The sequence below is a fragment of the Rhamphochromis sp. 'chilingali' genome (genome assembly GCF_963969265.1).
Source record: "Rhamphochromis sp. 'chilingali' genome assembly, chromosome: 12".
Classification (NCBI taxonomy): Eukaryota; Metazoa; Chordata; class Actinopteri; order Cichliformes; family Cichlidae; genus Rhamphochromis; species Rhamphochromis sp. 'chilingali'.
In genome coordinates, this window is record NC_137939.1 from 34,128,592 (window position 1) to 34,148,726 (window position 20,135).

Genomic DNA, 20,135 nt, shown 5'->3' on the forward strand with positions numbered 1-20,135 from the left:
TTAACATTAATGGACGGTTCCGTTTTCAAACATATTCTGCCTTGTCTCACCAACCTCACATTACAGTGTTACTTTAAAAAGCAACTTAATCAGAGGGATTAACTATTGTAGTATCCAAAAAACATTTAGATCGAAAAATCAAAAATTCAATATAACAGTGCTTTAGGCTCGACCTGTTCATCAACAAATAATAAAATATTCAGTCAGTGAACTTTATTCACATGATGAACCTGAGTGGCATCCCACTATTAATCCATAGACTTTAAAATGATGTTGTCTCACCCTTTGCAGCTATAACAGTTTCAACTCTTCTGGGAAGGTTTTTCACAAGGTTTTGGAGTGTTTATGAGAATTTTTGACCATCATTCCAGAAAAACATTAGTGAGGTCAGACACTGATGCAGGACGAGCAGGCCTGGTTCACAGTCTCCGCTTCAACTATTCTGGTGGGTTCGGGTCAGGACTCTGCGCAGGCCAGTCATATTCTTCCACACCAAACTCTCTCACCCTTGTCTTTCTGGACCTTGCTCTGTTCACTGGTGCGAGGCATGTTGGAACAGGACCACCAGACTCGTCCATCGCTAGATAGAGAAGAGTGATTTGTCACTCCAGAGAACATGTCTCCACTGCACTAGAGTCCAGTGTGCTTTACTCACTGCATCTCACCCGCTGATGTAAGGCTTAGGTGCAGCTGCTCAGCCATAGAAACCCATTCCATACGGACGTTTCTTGAGCTAATCTGAGGGCAAATAGGAGTTTGGACGTCTGTAGTGACTGACTCTTGTTAGATTATAATATTATTTTATGCCATGTTATACCCCTAACTAAAGATTGTGAATTATTATGTAGTTTTAGTTTGCATTATTCTCCTGAATTAGAAGAAGCTGATAACTATTGCATTCGTTAAACTGATTTGCATTACATTAGACTGCTGATTTATTGTGGATGAATGATATTGTTTTATGATGTTATAAGAAATACTGTTTGCAGAAAGTCATCGCCTTATTTGTCTGATTAGAAGAGAACAGAGCATACTGGAGTTTTCTGCCCCAACTCAGCAGGAGCAGATAAACGGGGAGCCAAGGTCGTAGCTTAGGCACCGTGTGAGAGAAAAGCATGTGAATGTTTAGGCTTTTATGATAAGGTGGGAGAACCAGAGGCTATAAGAGTTTGAGCAATGCTCCACCATTTTGAGATCTGAGGCTGTCTGCATACGGTGTCCATCTCCCACGCGTGTGTTCATTAAAATCATCGTTTGACTTAACCCGGCCGGACCAGTGTTGTTATTGTGGTTTTTTCCTCTTGTCTCCATCCCCAATATTTTGAACCTTAACACTCTGCACCTAGTTGGTGACCTCTGTGCGCCTCAGTACCTGCTGACCCCGTTCTGTGATTTTATGTGGCCTACCACTTCATGGGTGTTGTTCAAAAATCACTTTCACATAATACTGCTATCAGCCTGGAAGTGACTGGAACACATCAGAATCTGAGCAATGTTTCCTGCACCCCGATGAATTTATGCCACAAAGAATTAAGGTAGCACCAAAGACAAAAGGAGGTCCAACAAGGTACTCGCACTTTGAATGGTCAGAGTAGAAAGCACTATATAGAAGTATTGGTATAAAAGTAGCTGTCCATTTGCCAAGTATCTATTTAAGCGTCTAGTACAGGGGTGGGCAACTCCAGGCCTCGAGTGCTGGTGTCCTGCAGGTTTTAGATCTCACCCTGCGTCAACACATGTGACTCAAATGATTGTTCATTACCAAGCCTCTGGAGAACTTCAAGACATGTTGAGGAGAACATTTAACAATTTGAATCAGCTGTGTTGGGTCAAGGACACATCTAAAACCTGCAGGACACCGGCACTCGAGGCCTGGAGTTGCCTACCCCTGGTCTAGCATGTGCATTTCCCATCTAGTGTCCTTTTCTTCCCAGTTTCATTTCCCCTTCATTTGCTCACTCGACTGTATAAAGACACAAAATCAGACTGAGATGAGTTTGTCGTTTATTGAAACTTTCCATTGAATAAACACAGCAGGGGGAATTGGGTTGGGGATGTCTCCATAGCAACAAGTCACACACATCATCACTGTCAACACCATCGCCATGGTTACTGATGCTGGGTAGACTATTGTGACACAAGAGGACACATCACAGAGGTGAAGAAGAGGATGATGAAGAATAAAGAGGGAGGGTAAAAAAAAAAAAACAAGGAAAGAAAGAAAAGTGAATGGAGGAGAATTAAAAGCATAAAAGATGAGAGAAAGGATAAAAAGAGCCAATGAAGTGGTATGGACAGGTAATGGTCTCACACACACACAAACACACACGCGCACACACACAGGAAACAGGAAGTAGAATCACACTGATCTTCAGATACTGAACGACACGAGCAGTAAACACGTCACCATGCGGGAGGAAGATACCGACGCTAAAAACAGCTTCACTTTCAAGAAAAACAACCCAAGAAGAAGAAGAAGAGGAAGAAGCATCACTTTTTTATAGACCCAGAACTTTCCAGAAAGACTCGATTGGCTAACAGAAGACAAATTAAAATAAATTTAAAAAACAATTGCAACATTTCAAAGTAGCTCGCTGACAGAAGCATCCATCTGAAGATTTAAGCCAATAACTGAGATCAACATGTAAGTCATGGAGGAATCTTAACTGAATTTTGTGCTCTGAATTTTCACATCGCCACCATTTAGAATGGGAAAAGTGAGTTTCCAAGTGGGGAAATTTACCCCCATCAAGGTGGAAAAACTCCAAGAAACCAGTCATCTAAAATTTTGGTCTGCCATTGAGTTGTTGATGCCACAAATGTAGACTCATAGCACAACAACTTGTATCAGGATGTAATCATCAGCTGCTGTCTGCATAGAAACCGTTTCCAGGTAAAGATATTTATCGGGTACTGGAAACAGCTGTTGCTTAAAACCTCTGATCTTTGTGAACAAAGCAAAGTCAGAGGCTTTGCAAAGTCAGTCCAAATAATTATCCCATACTTAGTCTTCCATTCATTTGTCTCTTTTTAGGCTCCCCGCCTCCAAAAGCCCACCTTCACTTTCTAATTGGTTTAAATCTGGAAGCCCTTTGAGGGGCAGTGAACTGTACTGCCTGCTCCTGATGGGCGTTTCCGTTGCATCATAGCAGTACATTGAAATCATCAGATTGGTCTTAGCCGAGTTTAGACCCAAAGTAGAAGCCAGTAGAATCAGATCTGGCTTCGTTTTAGTGGCGGTGATCGTCCAGATGGACGTTTCTGCAGCTGGAATGTAACACACAGCAGATCGAAGCTCGGCTGAGCCCATTAAACACACAAACTGTGCAAACTGTAATGACGAGGGGCCATTTTGGATCCAGTTTCCACCGGGCGTCACTGTGATGCTGTAGGCCGGACTGGGTTTTACTATGTGCTCAAATTGACATCACTTCCTGTTTGATATTTACATGCAGCGGGGAGGTGATGTTGGCAGACGCTCTGTTAGTTTGTTTAATGTGGTTCTCATTTTGGTTTAAATCTGGTTTTCATTGGATTTTTCTCAGTGTGGACCCAGTCTCAACAGCTTCACGATTGGCTGGTGTGAATCTGGTTTGCTGATGTAAGGAGGCGGGGCATAAAACTTTGGGCAGGGCAGCTCAATAGGAAACAGGAAACATTTCAGTCTATATTATATATCTGTTCATAGTGATATCTATACAACACAAACATACATTCTCTCCACAGATTAATTAATATGAATAACTCTTATCAACATCGTCACTGGTTTCAGGTTTCTATTCGTCACCGATGTCTTGGTGGATTCTTCAAGTTGTGGATTTATTATCTATAACTCTCTTTTTTAGTCATTTACACATCAATTCATTATAGTGAACATCTAACCCCCCCTTTCCCCTCATCCCTCCCCCACCCCACCCATTAACTTTGCAGCCAGGAGTGTCACATTGTGGGTTGGTTGCAAGCGACCCACTGTTGGTTCACTCCGACTTGTCCTGTGAAGGAAAGACAAATGGAAAAAATCTGATTAAATAAATAAAAGCTGCTGGCTTTTTTCAAATGACCTTCATTCACCGACGAGTCTTTTTGAAAAAGCAACATTAACCTCGAGTTTAATGTTTTGCGTCAGTGACTAAAAACTAATCCCCATCCTGGAGAAACCAGAAACAAAAATACAATATTTAATCTTTAAAATTTACAGTCAAATCCCTAAAAATAGCGAGAGAAAATAAACGAGGATGACATCTTAGTCCCCCTATAGAGCCCCAAACATTTCACAACATTCCTACGCATGAATATGAAGCTTTACATTCATGATTGTTTCAATAAATACACAGCAGATGAACACAGTATTAGATCACACATTTAAAGATGTGAAAAAACATTCTGATAGAGGTCCTTGGGTTTGGTTGGCAAAATTGCAGTTCCATTAATGGCCACTTGAGGCAGACTCCAAAAATCCCCAGAGACTGCTGTGTTAAAGTGTCCGGCTTCACATCAGTAAAATAAAAATAAAGTAAAAATCATGTTTAGAGCCTGGTACAAAGCCTGAGCATTCATTAAATATATTTTTGGATATTGTGATGGAACAGTGGAGAGCAGACAGGAAATCTAGGAGAAAAATGAGGGGGAAGATGAACAGTAAGTGGCCTTTAGGTGGATTCCACTCTGGACCTTTGTATTAGCCTTATGGTGTATGGGTTACCTACTCAACCTGGTAAACTGAACTGGGACCCTCTTGTATTTTTAACTAAACTGAGAAATATGATGGCTCGATGTGAGGGATGTGCCATCAAGAGGTTTGCTCTTCAGTTTTGGTGAGTGAAATTCTAGTGTTTTATTAGTCTGTTAATAATTGGAAGATATCTGTGTGCATGCTTTGCACCTAGCTGATGTCGTCGTACTGCAACCTCAGTTTTAAATATGGAAACTTCTGACTCCAAGAAACAGAACCTATAGGGCCCAACATACTAAAAGTGATGCTTCAAATTGAACCTTCAACTTAAACGCAGCAAGGAGGCATTCACTAAGCCTCCACAATCTCACCTTCTTCCTGTCAGCTCACATCTGGTTGGAGAAGGAGGTGGGCGCCCCCTGCTGGCCATAGCCCTGACCATACTGCGCTTCCTGGATGACAAAAAATAAAAAATAAAAAAAATACATAGGATGAATTCAGTTTTCTTGATTAATGATCACTTATTTTGTATGTAAAATGTCAGACTCAAAGACTAAAATTCAATCTACAGTCATGGGCAGCAAAGTGTTTCTGTTTTAAACAATTATCATATACATTAATTATCACATATAATGTAATTAACTGACCCATCATCTGAATAGCAGATGTTAGAGATGTCTGTTCTGATCAAACAGGTCATCAGGAGATAAATTATGTTTCAACCAAAATCAAATTACCGAGTCACAAAGCTTCAGCTAAACTCTTCCCTTGAGGTTCCAGGTTTGACGTTACCAGCATCATCAGTGCGTCTGCTCACCTGGTTGTATCCCTGCTGGCTGTAGTCAGGTTGGTAGCCTCCCTGGTTGCTGGCATATGGGTCTTGCTCATAGGCTCCCTGCTGGCCGTAGGCATCGGGTGCGGCAGGCTTGCTCTCAGGAGGCGGAGCCCGCATGAAGGGAGCGATGATGCCCGTCTCCTTAAAGACGAACCAGAGGTTTCCAACCCACAGGATCAGGTTAATGAAACCAAATGCCTGCAAGAGGAGAAGCTGAGGGTTATCACGTCATTCTCTGTTACCAAATTCAGATTCTGATAGAAGTGCCAAGAGCTGCACTTCCTCCAATGGCCACTTCTGCAAAACCTAGTCAATCCCAATAGACTCCCATGTTAAAATAGCTTAGAACTTTGCAGTTGAATGCATCAGTATTTTTTTTTTTATATAGCACCGATTCACAACAGTCACCTCAAGGTGACCTCAAGGCAAAAACCCTACAATATTAGAAACAAACCCCAAAAGACAGACGACCTATGAGCACTTGGCCGCTTGGCAACAGTGGGAAGGAAAAACTCCCTTTTGACAGGAAGAATCCGCTGGCAGAACGATCGAGGGCTGCGACAGCTTAGGAGTGAGAAGAGGCAGGCAGGACAAAAGACAGAAATTCACCTGTTTTAGGTGAATGGGGATAACTCGGCCATTTAAAGTATATTATGGCTTTAAGTTTTGCATTATTGGGGTTGAGGCCTCACTGAGTGACTAAATATAGCAAATGCAGTCTTCAGTGCTTTAAGAGTTTCTTTCAGCTCCAAGAGGTTCCCAAATCCACCCTCATTTGATAAAGAACTGATTTTGTTTTCTTTTTTTTTTTTTAATGCCTTCTACCATCCAAAGTACAAACAATAACTGAAAATAAACTGTATTCATTAGCTTAAGTTAGCATCCTGATTAATAAAAGTAAATCATGGAGGCACCTTAAAATTTAGGGGCATAAAGTTTTTTTTTCTTCACGTATTTAGGTTACAGTAACAGGGAGCAGGGTTGATGGTGAAGACGAAAAGAACAAGATCAAAATCAACATCCTGCGTCACGATCAATCATCTAAAGCAACCGACAGCGCACAAGATAGGTGAAGAGGAGCAGGAGTGACAGAAGGGTAGCAGCAAGAGAGAAAGGGGAGATGGTAATGACACCTGCTATACTGTATGGTTTGGAGACAGTGGCACTGACAGCAAGACAGGAGGTCGAGCTGGGTGTGACCAAGATTAGAAAGGAGTCCATCAGAGGGACGGCTCAGGTCGAGCGGTTTGGGCACAAAGTCCTAGAGGCAAAGCTGAGAGGGTTTGGGCACGTACACTGATCGACTGGATTTTTAAGATGGAGCTGCTAGGTAGGGGGAAAAGAGGACGACCTCAGAGAAGATCTATGGTTCTAGTGAAAGAGGACATGCAGAGGGTTGATGTGGCGGAGCAGGAGGAGGATGCTATGGATAGGGTCAGATGGAGGAAGATAATCCATTAAAGCGAAAGGTAGAAAGGAAGAGGAGGAAAAGAAGGAGGACAACAAAGTGCGAGTGCCCCGTCAGCAGTTACTTCATCAGTACAAAAACAGCCGAGTGTGAAATCTGTCTTACTTTAAGACAGAATTAAACATTTATGTCACTGACCTGAAACAAGTGAATTTAAACCCATCTTCAATAAACAGAGAGTTTGATCCAGCACCAGTTTTCTTTATAATCCGGTGCTAAACGTGTCATTGTTATTTAGTTTATGTCATTTAGTTGACATTATATCTGAAATCTTGCTTCTTTGACATGTTGAATTTTTTTTTTTTAATCTCTCATTAATCTTAAGCTCGAGTTGAAGACTACTGGACTTCTGTTCTAACTGCTCATGAGTTCCTCTTGAGGCGCTGTTATGAGCCAGGTCATTGTTTCCGTGTGGTACTGTCACTCACCACACCAGAGGGGGGCGTTGTTTGTACTCTGTGATGTTTGTGCTATGTAAGTTTCCAGGTGGAGGCTGACCATCGGGGGAAGATGGAATGAGGCCGGCTACAAATTGGGACCTGACTAGGCCGGCAGCCCCTCCTGCTTCCTGTTTCCAGCGAGCTGCGTGTTTGGCCCCGTGTGCTGTGTGACTGAGTTTTCCGGGATGAGAAGCGCTAGACTGCAGTGTAAACGGTGTAAAAAGACCTCTAACTGGACATGGTAGCTGTAGGGGTGGGAAGACTTTTCTTTTTAGAACCTTTTTCTCCTGTTTTGGTTAGTGAAGACAGGTAAGAGGCTTGTATTTTCTTTTGTGGTTTTATCACTATAGGTAAGTTAGTTCTGGTTTATTTCTAGTGTGTTTTGTTTGTTGTTTTGGCCATGCCCACCCTGACGCTCATTACCTGTCCAGTTAATAAAACGACTAGTCATTGTAAAGCCGTGGCTGTGTGATTGACTTCTTTGCGATCTTTTTTTGCTTTCCTCGTGTTGCACTCCGGCTCGAGGCCGGTGTGTAACAGGCGCCGTCACTTTGGACATGGTCCCGAGAGTCTCTTACCTACTCTGTCATCAGGCGAGTCGTCAGGGTCACACCTTGGCTCATGTGAAAGAAGTCCAATTTCTTTTTACTCGAGTGCTTAAGACTCTCGTGCCCTGGATGACTCAGAACCTACAGACATTTCTCAGTAATATTCTGTGCGGGTCAGTACTGACATTCTAGTATTGTAGTATCCATGAACTTTCCCCGTCCTATGGCAAGACTCAGATGTGCCCAGGCCCAGTGAAAGTCTTACCACAGAGGTGTTCAATCCAGACATAACCGGGTCGTGGACTTCACGGCAGCTGTTCTCATCCTCTTTACAGGCGGGGATCATAGTGATGACTTCATCCGGGTTGGTCGCAGTCTTTACGTCGGACAGACCTTTGGCCCAGGCTGCCGAACTCACCAGCCACATGAAGGCAAACACTCCGGTGACTCCCAGGTCCTGAAACGGCACAAAGACAGAGTGAGGGAGGTTATTCAGAGGTCAACTGGGAAGTCGGGTGGCTGTACTTACGATCAGTGGGCCCTTGTTGTTCTCCTTGTACTTTTCAAAGAAGAAGACGTAAATGCTGAGAGCCGCCGTAGAGTACAGGAAGGCGAAGACGCCGATGGTGACAAAGAATTCGGCCGAGGAGGAGTAGTCGCCAACCAGGAAAATCGGTTCTTTATTCTCAGACTTACAGGTGGGGGCATGAAAATACTCCTGGTGGAGTCTGACAGAGGAGTTTAAAGTTATTGAAGGTGAAGCTAAAGTGAAAAATACAACATTTGGTTCAGACATTGGTGACCAACAAGAACTAATACACAGTTAATAACTTTAGAGCTCCGACAGTCACACCATCTGGTCAAAACACCCCTCAAAGCTTTGGACCCAGGGGTCCTGCCTGAGGAACATTTATAAATAAAATTGAGCTGAAAGAAGTTTAAACATTTAATTTTTTATTTAATATTTTTTAGCTTCAGAGTTTATGGCGTCTGTGCGTGTTCTGACCTGAAGGGATACTCAAACTCCACTTCTATTTTCAGGTCGCTCTGCGTCCGGTTCTTGCACTCCACCGCAATCTTGAACATCCCGGAATAACTGCCACAGGTGGAGAAGGCGAAGATGGCGAAGAACTGGGGGAGGAAGAAGGAGGAGCAACAACACATCACAAGCATTACTCGCAGCAGTGGTATCCTCCTGTATGTGGCATAGCACAGCATTTTCATCTCACTCCTAAAGTTGTTCCAGGTTCTAATTTCCATTTCCTTTTAGTCTGACCAAAATCCAAAACACGATGTATTCGTGGTTTTGCACAGAGGTCACTCTGTTTGACTCAGACTAGAAAAATAAAAATCATGATTATATCACAAAGAGACTGAAGACTTATTTGCCTCCAAGAGGAGAAGCTGTGTTTTTGTAGAGAAGGTTATTTAGGTTCATTAGGACGGCTTAATTAATTTTTTTATTGATAAATAAATAAATTCAGCACTTGCAGGCAGATTTTTACAATTGCTCAAATATTGCACTGAATTTAGCAACACTAAACTGTTACATGCATTTATAGACTCTCTTTAGGATGAAGAAACTGACATGACTGTGTCACCTGACCTTTGACCTGCAAACAGCATCCTCAGTAAAAACAATTTTTCATGGCCGTGACCTTCCTGTGGCTAAAAATTGCTGCTATTTTTTTTAAATACATATAAATGCAGTTCTGCTGAAGCAGAGGAGGCGCTGGCTCCTGCAGGATGATGACTCATCGTCACGTCTATGTTTAGCGACTCATTGCGAAGCTTTGCATATCAGACAGGAACCGAACCAACAACTGCCTCGGCCTCACAGAGCTGTGCACACTGACTTCAGCGGCCTGATGAAAACAGGCTTCACGTTGAGTCAGCGGGAGGAACTTGGTGACGTTTTTATGTGTGATGTCACTGATTTCCCCACCTGCTACAGAACGTGGAGGAAAGTGAAACCAGGGTCATCATTAAGATGTTCGCAGCCTTGCGTGATTTACATGCAGGAAGATCCAGATTTATTTTCATCGTCTTGTATCCAGGAGTCAAAGTTTAAACTCCTGTATGATGTGGTTTGTAAGGAGGTCTGCAGTTTTTACTAGTTTTTATTTTTTTTAATATCCAGACCCCTTATAGTCCCCAATCATGGGGCGACCACTCTACCTACTGAGCTATCCCTGCCCTGTGATTGGGGGCAGGGATTTTGTGATTGTTCTGCTTTTACCTGCTGATAACTAAAAACCTGACACTCAGCACACCTACTTTGAACCAGGGTAGATATGTTACTGTGCAAAAGAAAGTGCAAAAAACAAAAAAGTGTGCACATCTAAGAAGAAACAGGCTTGATACCAGACCATTGTTGGAACAAATTGTTGCCAAAAAGATCCCACTTGTGCTCCCGCTTTGCCACTAGTGTCACAACTAGAGTCCCAAAAAGTGTCCCTGCTTTTCTACAGCTGTTGCCACATCTGTAGACACCAGCTGTGATGCTCTTCTAGCCAACACTCAGACACGTGTGAGGACCAGCCGTGAGGCTCAAACAGCCTGATGAACCGCTGCTTCGACTGTCCCCATTTCCCTATAAATTTGCCATAAAACATCCACACAATTCTGAAAATTCACACTTGGTCCTCGCAAGGAGGCTGCATGAACCCACATCCACGTTGCCAAGTAGGGATTGGGCCGTCTGACTGTGACCATCTGCTCAGTCAGTGTGTGGGTGTGCGATATTTAATACCATACATACAGTACTGAGAGCTGAAGCTGTTACATCACTTCCCATCCAGCCTTCGGCATCTCAGTGGAATTTGTGAATAAGCCATTTCCTTGTTGTCTGAAGGTTTAGAAAAGGTTTTATGTTTTCAGACTTGTTTTATAGAGTTGATCTGACAATGTGATACAACATATATATGAAGTTAAGTCAACATGCGCCCTGTCAGCCAGTGTGTGAAGGTCAGCCTGGACTGAGATTTAACAGGGTTTTTTTTGGGACGTCCATCTAACTAAACGCTCACATTTAATCTGAGGTATTGAGGCACACTGGCTGAGACCTCCCATGCTTTATTCCCCATTTCTCTTGGTGAAGCAACCAGTGATCTCCACAGACAGCACTTTCAACAGGATCTGTAATCACTGACGAAGCTATCAGTGTCCGATCTCTCCTACCTGCTAATTAAATCATTAGGACAACCGATCTATGTCTATGCTTGTTTTCAATCTTCACAGATGTCTGTACCTGAGACCCTCTGTTATCAATGTGAGATGTCGAAACTGTTACATATACCACATGAACATCGCTGCTGCTAAAAATATGATCATATTATAAACAAAGAACCACGACCAGGGATTCTTTTGACGAGTCTGGTGTGAAAATGTAAATAAAAGGAGGCTAAAGAGCTTGGAAAGAAAAAGCGTCTGGACTTCTTTAAGTTGCTTGAAGACGTTTTACCTCTCATCTGAGAAGCTTCTTCAGTTCTAAGGTCAATCCCCCCAAAGAGGGACAAAAGGACCCCCCCCCCCCCCTGTTTTCAGGACCCAGGACCCACACCTGTTTTCACACCTTGGCTCAAGTGATTAGGTAGAGGATCATCAGGAGGTCCTTTTGTCCCTCTTTGAGGGGATTGACCCTAGAACTGAAGAAGCTTCTTGGATGAGAGGTGAAACGTCTTCAAGCAACTTAAAGTCCAGACGCTTTTTCTTTCCAAGCTCCTTAGACTATGATGACCTGGATGACTGAGAACCTTCACAGACATAAATAAAAGGAGACGTTTTATATGCTAAAGGTTGTTTTGAGCAGATACTTATATCAGATGATGAAATGACTCCTGAAATTTCACTGAAAATTCATTTTAAGTTGTTTTTTTCCCCCCACAGTGAACAATCATAAATCAGATCAAACGACCAGGAGTACCGATGCTTCTTTCTGCTACTGTAACATATTTTAAACTATGATACATCCCATGATGCTGAAGCTCACTGAGTTTTTTGTAATGAAAACTTTAATACATCTGAAAAATTCATGTGTATATCTCCTGCATCTATGAAGTTATGAGGTCCCTAAAATGTTTTTAAAAACCCTCCGGACTGAGCTGATGTACGAGGTTTTATCCACAACGAAAAACCAAAAGAAGAGCGAGTTGAGGGGGAGGGGATTTCAATCTCCCTACAGCGCCCCCTGCTGTGTGGATGCTGGCATCTACAATTTATTTCAAAATAAAACCAGAAGGTTAGCTCGTTAATAGTAGGAGCTGAATCATACCTGCAGTTAGTGAACTTTTAGCAGCTTAAAGGCTACAAACATAGAATAAAACTGATACAGTAAGATTTTTATGTTTTATTATATGTTTTTATTACAAGTCATGAATGCGTACTTTAAATATTAACATTAAAGCTGATCAGCTGTTAAACAGAAGAAAATTATTCGTTCATACATGATCATGGATATGTGTGAATTGTGCTTTCATCTAAGGTGAACCATTAAACTCTGATGGTGTATGATGTTTCTGAGCTTTAAACAGGAACGTGAACTCAGCTCCGGGAGTTATACGTCCTTAAAAACTCTGGAGGATACGGTGCATCTGTGCTGTGGTTGCAGGTTTTTGTGGTGCAGCTGTTGGTCTGATGAACTCACCCATTCTAGGACCTTAATGAAGCCCAGAGGAACCTTCAGCACCCTGAACTGACCCTGGGCCACCAGCTGCAGACAGAAAGACACACACTGGTTAATTATGTTCATCCGAGCAGCCTGACGAAAGACGAGCACGCGGATCTCCTGCTGTCAGGAGCACTTTCACTCAGGGCCAGAACATCATAAACAGCAGCATCATTTCTGCTAAATGAAACATTTGGAAGAAAACTTTTTCCCCAAAATATTTCCAAACTTTTCTGTACTTTAAAACCATCCTAGAAAAACAAAAACAAGCAAACCAACACCTACAGAGATGCTAGGTGGCAGAGAGGAGGGTCAGCGTGGTTTCATGGACTTATTTCTATTAACCATCAACGACATGTTTAGACTTTCATCAAGAGAAACTTTGAGCTCAACTGTTGTTATCAATAATAACAATTCACTGAGAATATTGGCAACATTAAAAAACATTCCCATCATACCGAGTCAGCTGACTTAATGAATGATTCAGACTGCAGGTCTAAAATGCAGACACTGGGAGTGGAGAGGAGACCGTCATGATAATCTCATCATGCAATAAGCGACAGAATTTATCTGTATATAACATTTTTGTATGCATGTTATTCACAACTGCACAACAAAGTTTCTTTATTGCAATAATCTGAACAGCTTTTCTTACGTTGTAGGAGACGATCTAACTGCACATGGAAACCCGCAGTTTGCTGTGTAATAGTCCTTCAGTCTTAATGATCCTTGCATATGTTTCTGGATGTTAAAATGATTTTCTCACCACTTCATTTCAGCTTTAATGAAAAAAGCTGGACTCATTTTCACTGATCGGGAGAAGATTTGTTGTGCAGGGAAATTTTAAAAATGTCAGAGAACAACTTTGTTCTGATTCCAGAGAGTTTCAGGGACGTTATTCTACACGCAGGAATGAAGAAAAACTGGCAAATGTTTTTGGATCGTTTGAAAAACATTTGGAACAATTCAACGAAGAAATCTTCAGAATTAACAGAATTGGATGTGAATGACTTAACAGATTTCAAATGATTTTTGAGACTTTGATAATTATCCAATTACTTGAGAACAAATGCATAAAATTCTTTAAACAGTGCAAAAATCATTGCCAGATTATCTGAAATCATCATCTCTTTTTCTGGGAACACTTTCATGTTTCAGCTTTTTGGCAATGACTCAGTCACTGCTTTGATTATTCTTCATTTAAAATGAGTTAAACATGTACCTAAACATGAATTATAATGCGTTCAATGTCACAATCCTTCATTTTAAATTGAACTTTAAAATCTTCATTTCAGATTTAAATACACATCAAGCACATCTTGCAAACAGACAGCATCATGCACCGTGTTCAAACAAACAGATCCATTCTTCCTCTCAGATTTCAACCTGCTGCTCGGCTCGTGGGATATTCAACACTCGCATAAAGGTGCCAAGGATAAGGTATTAAACAGGCTTTAGGGATATTATAGTATTACATTCATTACCAAACATAACTGCAGACACACTTATGGCTCAATAAAAGAATAAAAACAAGCAAAAAGTTATTTTTGTAATCAAATACAGTTAATTTCACTTTATTCACTTATTACTTTAAAAGGTTCTGTTTAATAATCAAAGTACTTCCAGTAAATTTTTATTTTATTGTATATTGTGACTTTACATTATAAAGTACCTTGAGACACATGTGGTGAACTGGCACTACTTTATATAAAACCAAAAAAGGGATTGTAAGCTTATTTTATTAGGACTATAACACTGTCTCTGAGGTTGGTTATGACAGGCCGCCAATCTGACGCAGGGCTAATGAAAATATAATGAAGTAAAAATGAACAACAATGGAAAAACAGGAATTTATAGAATGCTTTTGCCTTCACTTTATATGCAGACATATTCCAGAAATGAAAGAGTGAAGACTGAAAGACTCAAATGTTGCAGATAACAGTTTAAAGCAGAATAAAAATGCACGAGATCCTTAACCGCAAATAGTAATTAATTAAATGCTGATATTTTAAACTGATGAACACTCAGACGGCGCTGAGGTCGACTCAGACTTCTAGGAGTTTTGCACTGGTCTGCCTGAGCGGGCTCATCTCAGGAGGAGTGATGCCAGAATCTGTTGTTAACATCCAATAAAACCAGCCAGCAGAGCTGAAATGATTGTTTACTGACTGAGACTCTGACAGTAGGAGGGAACATCGTTCAGTTGTTACCTTTCACAGTTAAACTGGATCTTTATCGAATAAAGGTATTCCCTTTTCAGTATTTGTTTACATTCAAAAGAAGCTACAGGAACAGTCAGTAAACACATGAATCTCATGGATAACTGACTGACACGCTTCAGTGTGCGAGACGGGAATTTGCTCCGTCTCCATTGGTGGACGTGCAGTACGGGAAGCTCCACAGGGGACTGAGCCGTCTCCATTCCTGTTCACCTCGTACCTGCGACATCAGAGCTGAATAAACTGATCAGGAAGGCGGGTCTGTGATTGGCTGCAGAGTGGACACATTTATCCACACATTTAGCAGACAAACCGCCGATTTCATTTTAAAAAGTGATGCACAGCACAGTAATTTAGTCTCCATGGCAATGTGCCACTCTCCACCATGTTGTGAAGTTCTTTGCTTGGCACTTTGTGCGTTCCTGCTGAAACACCAGCACCATTTAATCGGCAGCTTTAAAATAAAATGGCTTCTCAAACTAGAGTCTGTTCGTCCCACCAGACCAGAATCCCAACCTTTTGCACACCTACAGGTCATAAAAAAAATTCCCCGACTTTGCTTCTCTTCAGGTAAAAACATTTCTTTCATTATTTTACAGATGTTCCCCATCCAACACAGACCACAGATCAGAGTTCCCAAAGGCTGTGGCACATGGGTGAGCCTCGGGACTTTGTGTCCTGCACCCACCAGTGCTACCCCTCAGCCTCCTAACAGACACAGCTACGGTAACAATTTCAAAATCCTATGTGGCCCTGCTCTCAAGTTTCACCAAGTTTTTCACCTTAAGGTCGAGGTCACCGAGACTCGAACTCGTGAATGGTTGTTAGTAAATGGGCTAATATGTTGCCTCATTCTGCATTCACAAACTTCCATGCTGCTCGCCCGCCCGTCGGTGAGACGACAATGCCCCATCAGCCTTTTACAGCCGAGGGGTAAAAAGGTCACAAGCTCAGAGGAGGATAACCAGATACTGCAGCCATGCAAACTGCAGTGCCGTCATCTGACCATGTAATCAAGAGCAGAGCTGAAAACATATAAAAGATATGAAATCCATTTCCCACAAATATGAAATTTTGGACAACGTGCTTGAATACCACCTCCACAAACAATAGTGCACTCCTTTGAGATCTAAAATAGACTGCGCAGGATCATAGCCACGGGTTTTGGACTCATTTGTAGCCATCTGGTTGCAGATGGTAAGTGTTTGCTTTCTGGGATGTGGTTAACATGGCACAAAGCTATTTTATTATATTTTTTTCAACCTCAAAACAAGATCTTTTTTGTCAAAAACAAGTGTGAAAATGGTGAACATACACATCCTTCAGCCTTTACCCTTCCTCACCTGGAGAGATTCTTCTTCTGAAGCACATCCCAGCACGCTGAAAAAAAGACTAGAGTACTGCTAGACTGTTAAATTTAATGCACTGGGAGTACGAATGTGTTTTTAAACCACCATCATGTCAAACACATGCTGTGATGGGCCTGAAAGGTAGCTCAGCTTTACCGGCAAAAACCCCCCAAAAACAGGAGCATCAGCTAGAAATGTGTGAAACTGGACATCTGTACGGCTGCTGTGGTCTGTAATAAAAAGCATTTCTGAGCTCCTGATTTTTTATTTTGTGCATCGTGTGAATATTAAAACATTAAAGGGGACCCATTTTTTCCTCATGTCCAACGCCATATTTTTATTGCTGGACACTAGTAGAGTGACTGTGCAAGATTCACAGAGTTCACAATAGTCCTTTTATGAGAAACAATCCAGCCTTATGTGCCTCCCCTTTGACCAAAACTGAATATTTGGTTGGGCCTCTGTGCTGGCAGCCAGAGCAGACCGTATCAGGGATTTCCCCTCTTTATGATACAAACAAGCCAAGAGCAGAAAAAAAAGCCCTCACACCAAATATTTCAGAGGTTCTCCTTCACAGAGATCATCACATAGGCTCAACTGGCCATATTTAATCAGAGTGTAACATTTATTCATGACAGAGTCAGGAAAACCAAATGTTTCAGTTATATTTTTACATTAAAACATAGAAATCGAGGATTTAAGAGTTTTCTGATTTTAATTGGTTCGTTTTAACCACCACAAGTCCATAAAAAATATTAAAGACGAAACGAGCAGTAACATCTGTAACACTTGTAATAATGCTGCCCCCTGGTGGTGGACATGGTTAAATTCTGCAGTGGGAAACTACAAAAACTGCGTTTAAACGGAGGGACGTAAAATTCTGGAGTTTGTTATGAAGCGTAACACAGAACACTCAGATATGACATCATTAATTAAATGCAAGCGATCAAAGAGGCCGACAGAAGTCAGCTTTGGACTGAAATCACGTTTGACACAGAGCAGCTTTCATCAGCTTTCCCGGGCTTTTTTCTCCTCTGTAGTTTAAAACAGTAAAAATAAAGCGGCGGTGAAACAACAGCTGGATATGAAATATCGGGCTGTGATAGAAACTAACGGCGAAGCAATGCTGGCTTTTCTCTCGGTCTCCATCTTAAAAGGTAGCTGATGAAGGAGAGGAGGAGAAGGGGTGGGAGGAAGAGGAGGAGCAGCTGAATCATCTGGGTGAACCCGCTTAGACCCGGGTTAAATAACGCGGATCAGGTAGAAGGAAAACGGCGAGAGAAAAACAGATCCGGGCAGACCCGCAACATCATCAGCATCAGCATCCCGAGCAGAGAGGACGCCCTCCCCCTCCCCCCCCGGCTGCCATTTTACAAGCCCAGACACACACACACACACACACACACACACACACACACACACACACACACACACACACACACACACACAGCATTTCATCACGGGCGCACGGGGCTGCTGATATTTTCATGTTTGTGCGTTTTTGTTTCGGGCCTCCTGCAGACACCGTGGCGCAGGGATGGAAACCCCAGACAGCCACTCCTGTCCAAACCTCCCGCAGTCCGCCTCACATCCCCCTCCCTCCCACACACACACACAGTGGTACAAACACACAAACATATGGACCACCATGAAGAACCGAGCCCGGTCCAGAGAGCCTCTCCCCTCCGTCTCTCCATGTCCTCCTCCCGGGCATCCTCCGCCAGCTGTCGGAGCCGCCTCCTGCGGCCGACACGGAGATGCTTTACCGGGAGGCAAAATGCATACAAATTCCGAACCGAAACACGAACACAACCCGAACCCACAGCTGATCAACCCGCAGCAGACAGGTGAAATATATATATATATATATATATATATATAAAAGGCGGATGTGGAGTGTTTGTACCTGATTTACGACGTCCATCCTGCAGAGTGTCGAGAGGACCGAGAAGATCTGGGAGGGGGAAGGCGTGAGGGGGGTTGAGTGGAGGGGCCGGGACTGTGTCTGAGTCCACGACATCATTTTATTTACTATAAAAAACACAAGAACAAAGAAACATTTCAGATTAAAAAAACAAACATTAAATATGATTATTTAAAAAAAAAAAAGATTTATTTTATTAAATTAAAAATTTAGCTTTTATTTCTTGAAGGGGGGGGGGATTGCGTCATCACGGTAGAAGGTGGTGGTGACGTGCTTGTGATCATGTGACCCAATACGTGACGTATAAATGTAATCTGTAACGCAGATTTATATTTTTATAACATTAAAACAAAAACCTCAGCTCATAATTTGATTTAACAGTTAATTCAAATAAACATTTAATGCTTACACAATTTAGGAACCAATATATGTTACAAATACAAGTAGATCTTAATCCTGAATCATTCAGTGGCTTTAATTCAATTTTTGTCAAAGTTTAAAGCCAAATTTCTGACAGACATTCGTATTGCAGTGGCATTCATCCTGGTCCCTCTGTGCCTGTGGGAGCACTCCTATACAAATGTTCCAAAATGAAATTCAGAGTAGACAAGGAACTGTTCCCATCAGTATCCACATGTAGACTGAGGTATAAACAACATCTTTGACTGCATTATGGAGTTTCGATACAACAATAACTACTAATAATTATTTGATGCTAGCCACCTGATCACTTTTGGTTTTATGATACTGCAGCCATCCTGGTGTCAGTCAGAAGTCATGTGAGTCTGATAATGACCACAGTTAACAAAAATGAACATTGTGCTGTATTCAGGAGTACTTTAAGCTAGGACTGATTTTATTCATACCATAGTCCGTGAGAGTCTAGGTCTATTTTCTCAGTCTACCAAGAAACTGCAAATATGAAGTCTTCTTTCATTTTTGCAGTTACTGGAGTCGCCCCCTGGTGGTCATTAAAAAGAATAAGACCCTGCCACTCAGAGGTCATTATGATTAACATCATCACTTGTTGATTTGTTGAGAGATTGCATTAAGCTAGACGACTGAAGTTCAAAAACATTTAGGTCACTTCAGTAAGTCGGTGCTTTTGAAAGATAGTTATATTTTTAAGTTAAAGTAACATTGATTGCATTTAGTGGAATGATTCATTTAAAAAAATTGGCTCTTTATAAACTTCATTAACAACAACCATTTGCAAAAAATCATGTTCCTTTAATAAACTGTTGTACTCGTTTCCCTAAAACATGAAGAATTGTCGTGTGTCAAGACTTTTGCACAGCACAGTATCTTAAACAACCGTCACCCTGGTGTTCCAGCAGTACTCATCATGCAAAGTCACTGTTTAATCAATAAATAAAACCTCTAACAATCAGCACAGCTGGAAAGTGTGGTGCCGATTAAAGACACCACTTATGACTTCCTGCTATGGTGTGCACTACGCCCTTCACAGAAGAGAAGACACAGGCTTTAACCCGACCTGGTGCGTGCTGACCAAGAAGACAAGAAGTCTGCAAGAACCAAATGGTGCTGCTCATGAAGGGAGTAGTGTGTACAGGTGGTATGCTATATTCATTTTATTCATTTTGAGGGGGAAGTTTTTACTGCATGGAGCTGTTGACCATGACGTCATAATTAAACCCATAAATGCTGATGTGCCAGACACTCATCAGTGTGTGCAAGCATCTCTGGTTAGCATTTTAACTCACTGGATTTGAATAAAAACAAACAAACAAACAAACAAACAAAAAAACCCCTAAAACACTACGTACTCCCCTAAAGATATTACATAAAAATCACCTGTGAATTTAACGTCATATTAGCTCAAACATACTTTTCTGTCAAAACAAGGGCTTTTCAAAGTGACCCCAAATCTCAGAGTGGCAGTTTTTAAGTCAAAGGACAAACAATAAATTCTTGTAGCAATTAGCAGCATCATTTCAAACAGACTTGCAGGTGTGTCAGGATGGCACAGATCAGACAAATGAGTTGGAGAACA

General features: G+C 41.8%; 1 protein-coding gene across 1 annotated transcript; it reads right to left on the minus strand.

Annotated features, from left to right (window-relative positions):
- Nucleotides 1-1,998: 1,998 nt before the first annotated feature.
- On the minus strand, nt 1,999-18,220 carry LOC308407200 (synaptophysin-like; the record flags this gene model as incomplete). The annotated part of the gene is made up of 8 exons (XM_080898725.1): nt 1,999-3,992; nt 5,044-5,124; nt 5,490-5,705; nt 8,229-8,420; nt 8,493-8,691; nt 8,970-9,094; nt 12,609-12,674; nt 18,104-18,220. 7 exons carry the CDS (start codon nt 18,218-18,220, stop codon nt 5,059-5,061), a joined length of 981 nt encoding a protein of 326 aa, XP_080754851.1. The 3' UTR covers nt 1,999-3,992; nt 5,044-5,058.
- Nucleotides 18,221-20,135: the final 1,915 nt, after the last annotated feature.